The 8,801-nt window shown below is 39.8% G+C and overlaps 1 protein-coding gene across 1 annotated transcript; it reads left to right on the top strand.

Annotated features, from left to right (window-relative positions):
• The first annotated feature begins 1,138 nt into the window (after window positions 1-1,138).
• LOC109867155 (homeobox protein BarH-like 1) lies at window positions 1,139-4,827 on the top strand. Its single transcript, XM_020456169.2, has 4 exons — window positions 1,139-1,721; window positions 3,350-3,641; window positions 3,891-3,975; window positions 4,120-4,827. Exons 1-4 carry the CDS (start codon window positions 1,514-1,516, stop codon window positions 4,285-4,287), a joined length of 753 nt encoding a protein of 250 aa, XP_020311758.1. The 5' UTR covers window positions 1,139-1,513; the 3' UTR covers window positions 4,288-4,827.
• The last annotated feature ends 3,974 nt before the right edge of the window (window positions 4,828-8,801 follow it).

Genomic DNA, 8,801 nt, shown 5'->3' with positions numbered 1-8,801 from the left:
TTCAGAATACAATGACATTCTAGATGATTCTGTGCTTCCAACTTTGTGGCAACAGTTCCAGCATGACAATGCGAGGTCCATACAGCAATGGTTTGTCGAGATCGGTGTGGAGGAACTTGACTGGCCTGCACAGAGCCCACACCTCAACCTCATCGAACACCTTTGGGATGAATTTGAATGCCGTCTGCGAGCCAGGCCTAATAGCCCAACATCATTGCCCGACCTCACTAATGCTATTTAACCAGGTATTTAGATATATATAACCCTAACCCTTTATTTAACCAGATATTTATATATATAACCCTAACCCTTTATTTAACCAGGTATTTATGTATAACCCTAACCCTTTATTTAACCAGGTATTGATATATAACCCTAACCCTTTATTTAACCAGGTATTGATATATAACCCTAACCCTTTATTTAACCAGGTAGGCCAGTTGAGAACAATTTCTCATTTACAACTGCGACCTGGCCAAGATAAAGCAAAGCAGTGAGACACAAACAACAACAACACAGAGTTACACATGGAATAAACAAACGTATAGTCAATAACACAATAGAAAAAATATTTTGGGGGTGACCAGTGAAATATACCTGCTGGAGCGAGTCATCATTAATGAAGCAAACTAAGAGATTGATGCTTCCGGCCATCAGTGTATATTTCCATTTCTAAACAATGTTGCATGATCTGATCTGGTATTGTTCAGTGTTTGGGTATGAATGAATTGCATGTCTTTAACAAATTGCATAGGCCTACATTTGTATACATTTCCCTGATATATTTAATCGAAATGTTTACTTTCTACAACAAAATGTTTTCACATTCATTGTAAAATGCATTTCAAAGACGTAGCCATTGGGACCTTCAAATTGACCATCTCACACCAGCATTCCTTCAACATTGTGCACAATAAATCTCTCTTGCTTTCTCTGGTCAAGAGTAGATAGGCAGGCTAATGTGTCCAAACCAAATACATGCCTACTAATTTTCTTAAATAATTTGCCTATTTTAGCATGCAAAGTAGAGTTAATCGATGTTTCCTTCCTTCCTCGGGTCTGAGAGGCTGGCTCGTCTAAGGAGGGGAGGAGCATAGAAAGGGAACTCTCTTATAAGCCTTGAACTGCTCCATGCATACTCTTGGCGACGCTATAGCCTACAGTAAACAGGGGTAGACTGCATTACTTGATATTGGCCGGAAATTAAACGTTATGATGACACTTTGAGGGCGTTTGGTTCCATATTGCAATCTCCATAGTTGGGTTTTAGCAAAGAAACGGTTTGATTCAGCCACCAGGCAGAATCAGGACGGGCTTATTTCAGTGTCCAGTTGAGAATGTTAACTTCCAGCCCTGCACCCGAGTGACTTATTCCATCCCAGAGTTGTAAAGTGAAAAGGGACGGCTGTTTAAATGTGATTGCATGTCTCTACGGTATAGCTAGACTACCCAAGGAGGAAGAAAAATTAACGTTTTTATTGCACTCGGTCTCTCCCGCTGACCGAACTGAACCATGCAGCATCCCTTGGACTTGGGGGCTCACTACTATCTTCCGGAGGCTTACAACGACCACCGCTCCCACTCACATCGCTACCGGAGCTTCATGATCGAAGAGATTCTGACCGACCACCCGGACCATAAGGTGTCTACCCCGGCAGGGGAGCTGCTCAAGTTCGGAGTACAAGCTCTGTTATCGGCACGGCCATACCACAACCACCTGGGTAAGATGCACTGCTTTTGATTCTAGCTTGTTTTAAGATGGAGGTGTGTACCCGAAAAATGTGATTGTATTTGCAATAAGTCTTTGTTATATAGTCTTCTCTAGACCAGGACCGAGTTTGGGAAACCCTACTCCAGATGAATGCTTTTGATTCGTTCAGGCAGTAAATTGTCCCAAATGGCGCTCGTAAAACAAGTTGATTTAATGCATCTTTAAATATGAGCCTGTTTACATTTGTGTTTCTGGTATTATTTACTTATTGGAAGTGCACGATCTAGGAACGTTTTAAATGTGTGTATATATAGGCTACAAATGGTAGGTTATAGGGCAAAGGTCAAACATGCACCCCAAAATAAGCAATCGAGAGAAGCGCGTTACCAGTGCGTGGCTTTTTATTTAACCAGGAGTGTCAGTTAAGAACTAATTCTCATTTACAATGACGGCCTACTCCGGGCCAATTGGGACTCCCTATCACGGCCGGATGTGATACAGCCTGGATACGAACCAGGGACGCCTCCTGCACTGCATCGTTTTAGACCGCTGCGCCATTCGGGCACCCTAATTTAGTCACCGTATTTCAAAAACAACATTGTAATTTCATTGGCTCTTTAAGAAGGTTTCTAAAGTATATATTTCTGTATCAAAAAATGTAGACAAGTTTGTCTTGTGAATGTTTCCACTCGAGCGAATGTTCACACTGGGTCACCAGACTTTAGAAAGGGCGATGCGGGCCTTAAGTTTCACGCAGCGGGTCTCTGCCTTCAGAGTATTGGACTCATGTTCTTTTTCCAGTGTAGTATTATCAATCAATCAAATGTATTTATAAAGCCCTTCTTACATCAGCTGATGTCACAAAGTGCTGTACAGAAACCCAGCCGAAAACCCCAAACAGCAAGCAATGCAGGTGTAGAAGCACGGTGGCTAGGAAAAACTCCCTAGAAAGGCCAGAACCTATTACACGTGTTTACATTGATTGGTCATGCGATTTGTAAAACTAGTCCTTGTTTATCGAATACCACTATTTATGCATTTCAGCAGTCATATGGGTCATATGAATTTGGCTCAGGGAAATTGTGTTGGTGGGTGAAAAAACACTAAGAGAGTAGTAGTGTGAAGTCACTTTGCGTGTCAATATTTCGACTAGAAAGTAGATGCATTTGGTTACATATGACATTAATTGAAATTATATTTTCAACGTTAATACGAATATACATCTATAATGTTTATAATAATATAACTATTGCTATAAGTATTACCATAATTATAAAATAAATACAATACCATTTTACAATTAAATGATTCTTATTTGTATTGGGCCGAGGCCTATCGTAGTATAATGTAATAATATCTTAAATAGGCTACAATACTACTATGACTTAACTATTATTAAAATAATACAGATATAACAATACAATAATACTACTAATAATAATATTATAAAATGTTTTAGTAACATTTCTCTGTATTCATGTTAACCTTTATTTTTACCAAGAGAACTGTCATCATCAGTTTGTAATTGCCAAGCTAATAGTCAAGTGTGCAGCCTATAGGCATTGTTAAATTAATTATATTTGTGTAGACCTAGAATAATTCCATTTAAATGTGATATTGTTGGACTTTGACTTTCAGTTTTGAAGGCCGACCAGTCGGGTATCCTGAAGTTCCCCATGTCGCCACTCTCTTGTTCACTTGGATCACCGTTAGGCTCTGCTCTCCTATCTGGGGCTCCAGGCCTGCACCACGGCTCAGCCTCCCACCACCTCCCGCTGGACATCCACCTCCGAAGCAAACTGGAGCACCTCGGCGTCGGCAGCAGCAAGACCAAAAAGGGCCGACGGAGCAGGACAGTCTTCACTGAGCTACAGCTCATGGGCCTGGAGAAGAGATTTGAGAAACAAAAGTACCTTTCAACACCTGACAGGTATTCAAATGAATTCAATCAACTTCGTTTATCCCCAAGCCCAGTTATTGGTGATGTGCGGAAAAGGCGACAGGCAGAAATAAAAACATGCAAATGCCTTATCTGCTGTTATGACTGATGAAACCAAAGAAAATATCCTCCTTTAATACCATTGACTATCGACTGCTTTTAGTTCAAGGCAGCATCATAGTGTGCTATTCGAGAATGTAAAGGAAATCTCTCTAATCGCTTCTGTCTTTGTTCATGTAGAATAGATCTGGCTGAGTGTCTGGATCTGAGTCAACTACAAGTCAAGACCTGGTACCAGAACAGGAGAATGAAATGGAAGAAAATAGTAAGTTCTTATTTCTTATTATGAACAATATGACAAGGAGGAGAATGACTTGTCAATTATCTTGGTTTTATGGTAGGACTAAACCGCTTTATTGCGGACGGTTGAATTGTTTTAACTGAAACTTGAATCGTTTCCACTGTACAGGTCCTACAAGGAGGAGGATTGGAATCTCCAACCAAACCAAAAGGCCGTCCTAAGAAGAATTCCATCCCGTCGAGCGAGCAGCTTTCGGAGCATGAGAGGTCTCGAGACGTCGACCGTAAATCGGACTGTTCCACCTCGCCACTTTCAGACACTAACCAAGAGGAATAATAACGTTGGTGCTCCGAGCCTCCGACTAACTGACAACGAACTATCTGACGATGTTCTCCTGACATACAGCCTCTGGGATGCGTAATGTTGCATGCATGGTCGACCGTTGGATCCAAGTGCCTTGACCTTGACGTGGATATGTTGGAACTTAGAGAGCGACTCATGTTCGCCTTCCGTATGAGAGGTGGAACATGATTTTTTACTACTAATCTCGCTCATCCTGGGACGATGTTACTTTTTGTATGCTATATTACATCTTCTTTCATCATCAATGTGTTCTCAATACCTACTATGTGCGTCCCTCCGCGTCACGACAAACTGTTTTTACTGCTGTGGAGCGGTAGAGCGAGGAAGGCAGGAGAGAGGGGACAGAGAAACATCCATCGACCAGTAGGTACTGTTTCATTGCCTCCGTTCGAAGGACACACTTTACACACAGGTATTCTGTTCTGCTTTTGTTTGTTTTGCATATTTACATGTTTTATTCGGTTTTTATTACAAAGATATTTTTGGATGGAATTAAATATTTTTTCACTTACACTTAATTGTTATTTTATTTGTATTTTATATTGAAAGGAAATTTGACCAAAATGGATATTTCCTGCAATCACATAAGAATGTTGATGTTGGCAGCTGGGAGGTAATTTTCCCTACAAAACATTACCTTCTGGAACACTTATAGGCCTATCCATCTGCCTTTTCCGTTCCAACGCTGTGATGTGAACAGTCGTTCACTTAATAACATTTTAGCAGTGCTACAATTTCTTGGTGGGTAGGCCTAACATTACGGACAATTCAGCGTGACCTAGACAGCCCTGGGTTTTTTTGAACGGAAACGAAATGTAACGACCAACGCGAAATATGAGTCCTTAATAATATGACTTTAAGGGTAATTTAACACAAGTAGGTTAACTCCATAGAAAACTGGTGCTTGAACACTCATAACTGAGGCCTACAGGCAAATCCAATATTATAAAATCTAGTGCTCACCACCAATAATGGAAATGATACGGTCATGTTTCAAATATTTCAAACATAATGATCTAATCACACGTTTTTAACTAGACAACAAATAACCTTTATCGGTCAATAATGACATCACATATCTAAATGATCATGTAAGGTGATAAGGCCCGAGGGCACTTCACTTTCCAACCATGGAGTCCGTTAAACACACTAGTGAGCATATCGCATACGAGTGAACAGCTTGCAGGTCTCAAATAACAACTCACCACATTAGTTTCTGATACAATAAAATAGTATCCTCCCTTTCATATTCTCAATAGGGGGATTCTGACCCGAGTTAAGCCCGCATAAATCAACATATCAACTTTCCCACAGTAAAGTTATGAAATGCTGTGCCATTATGCAGCATTTACATTGTAAGGCCTTTTAACTTGCTACCCCGACATTCTCTGTCATGTTAAATATTAACCACTGTCATTATCGACCGTCAGTAGGCCTAATGACCACACATAGGCCTATTTAACTGCCAATTAACTATTAGTTCCCTTCAGTTGGGGGGGTCTACATTATCATTCCATTTAATTACACTGTTAGTTCACTTCATGTGGTATAGCCTACATTATCATTCCATTTAATTACACTGTTAGTTCCCTTCAGTTGGTATAGCCTACATTATCATTCCATTTAATTACGCTGTTAGTTCCCTTCAGTTGGTATAGCCTACATTATTATTCCATTTAATTACGCTGTTAGTTCCCTTCAGTTGGTATAGCCTACATTATCATTCCATTTAATTACGCTGTTAGTTCCCTTCAGTTGGTATAGCCTACATTATCATTCCATTTAATTACGCTGTTAGTTCCCTTCAGTTGGTATAGCTTACATTATCATTCCATTTAATTACGCTGTTAGTTCCCTTCAGTTGGTATAGTCTACATTATCATTCCATTTAATTACATAGTTTCGTTTACCTTAATTTGCTTGCACTGTAAACGCCGTCATGGCCATGCGGTTGTTTCTGAGGACCATTAGTAACAGTTGATAATAACAACTAAAAAAGTGCAGACCTTTTTTCAAATAAAGGTTCAATAAATAAAATAAAGACCAAGCCGCAACAATTTGAACCCAACACATGGGGCAATACCTGGCCGTGTCATTAGTGCAGGTAATAGACGAGGGTATAACCTACTATTGTACAGTATTCTCCGTTATAATTCTATGTATACTAATCTTCCAACATTACCATGGGTTGAAGAACTGAACGAACCCAACCACTGCTTTCTTTCTTTCAGGCTTAAAGGTTCTTCAAACCTATTTTTTAAATGTTAGAATTTTTATTTAACCTTTATCTAAATGATTCAAGCACTTTCCCAAACCTAAATAATCTACAAGATCAGAGTATTTTTTTTAAATCTACCAATTGCTGAGACAGAGATGAATATGCATATATTAACTGATCCTTAACATTCTGAACCCATTCTCTCGAGTCTGTCGACAAAATTCAAAATGACAAAGTACACTGTATTTAAAGGGGATGGTTTAAGATACATTTACTGAAAACAATATCGAATTAAAATTCCGCAAGAAAATCTGTCGGCTAGCAAGTTTTCAGCGGTTGGAAAGGCGTAAATTCCTAAATCGGAATCGGTCCCCATGAGAATAGTATGCTATTCACCAGCTATTCCTTTTGGGTGGAAATCAAAGAAATGACGGTGTGGCAGAGGTGTGTCTACAGATATGTCGTATTCTGACCTTGACTTAAAGGTTCCAAGTGGAACAACATCTTACTTTAATTTTCCCGACAGAAATGACACCATTCTCCATGCACTGCCATGTAAATACACACATTCGTCCCATTTTCAGCAACAATTGGCAGATTTAAAAATACGCAAACTTTTAAAAAATGATTTTAATTGAACCTTTATTTAACCAGGAAAAGCCCATTGAGATCCAGAGTCTTTTTTTCAAGGGAGACCTGGTCAGAAGGCAGCAACAATTTTTAAAATATTTTTTATTTATTTTACCTTTATTTAACTAGGCAAATCAGATAAGAACAAATTCTTATTTTCAATGACGGCCTAGGAACAGTGGGTTAACTGCCTGTTCAGGGGCAGAACGACATTACATCATGAAAACATACAACAACATGATCCAGCCTTTAAAAAAGCATTTACACTCCTCTGAAACAGAGGCTCCCATCAATATTTTAAATCCATTCAGTGCCACTAACATATCTAGATGAAGCATGGATTGTAGACTATTCCATGCGTCTCGTGCACAAAGAGATGGCAGTCTTGCCTAATACTGTGAAAGTCCTGGGGACTTTAAGTAGCAACCTAGGAGACCAGGTATGGTAACTGCTGCTGGTGAAGGAGACCAGACTACAGAGGTAAATAGGGAGTTTACCTGCTGGTGGTGAAGGAGACCAGACTACAGAGGTAAAGAGGGAGTTTACCTGCTGGTGGTGAAGGAGACCAGACTACAGAGGGAGTTTACCTGCTGGTGGTGAAGGAGACCAGACTACAGAGGTAAAGAAGGAGTTTACCTGCTGGTGGTGAATGAGACCAAAAGGGCTTTGTCGATGAACACATACACATGTATATTTCTGCGCATATAGAGTGAGGTCCAACCTACCATTTGGTACAATGTGCAATGGTGGGTGAGTGACTTGACACCTGTAATAAAGTGCAAGGATGATATACACAGTCCAGTCTCTGTAAGATGGAGGAGGTTGCATGCATATACAAGTCACCATAATCAATTACAGAGAGAAAAGTGGCCTGAACAAGCTTCTTTCTAGACTTAAGTGGGAAGCAAGCCTTATTACAAAAATAATAACCCAATTTCAATTTAAGCTTTGTCACAAGATTATCCACATGAAATTTAAATGACAACAAATACCTGGATATTTGTAGGATGATGCTTTTTCAATGGATAAGCCATCAGATGTGACCATGCTAACCTTCTCTGGCAGAGTTCAGGCTCTGGTAAAGGTCATGAATTTAGTATTTTGGTACATTCAAGACCAGTTTGAGACCATAAAGGGAGGCCTACAGTGACTGAAAAGCAGTCTGGAGCTCTTCAACAGCCTGAACCAGAGAAGGAGTACATGAATAGATTACTATCATCTGCTGGTTGAATCCCATTTCCCAAATCATGAATACAAATTGAGAACAACACAGGAGCTAAAATAGAACCCTGGGGCACACCTCTATTAATCTCCAGAAAGCTAGACTTGTGATTGTCAGTATATAACACATTGTGTTCTGTCAGAAAGGTAGTTCCTAAACCAATTTACTGCCCCTTCACTGAGACCAATGTTTCTGAGTCTAGCTAACAACAATTCATGGTCAACTGAATCAAAGGATTTTGATCAATCCACAAACAGAGCAGCACAATGTTGCTTTTTATCAAGTGCATTAATGATGTTGTTTGCCACTGCCATAGCTGCAGTTGTGGTGCTGTACCCCGATCTAAAGCCAGACTGAACCCCACGCAGTAGGTTTTTTTCAATTAAGATGTTTTTTAACTGTGAGTTCACTAGGGAT

Source organism: Oncorhynchus kisutch, linkage group LG1 (genome assembly GCF_002021735.2).
Source record: "Oncorhynchus kisutch isolate 150728-3 linkage group LG1, Okis_V2, whole genome shotgun sequence".
Lineage (NCBI taxonomy): Eukaryota > Metazoa > Chordata > Actinopteri > Salmoniformes > Salmonidae > Oncorhynchus > Oncorhynchus kisutch.
The sequence above is the reverse complement of the archived record's forward strand: the minus strand, read 5'-3'. Positions and strand labels throughout refer to the sequence as shown.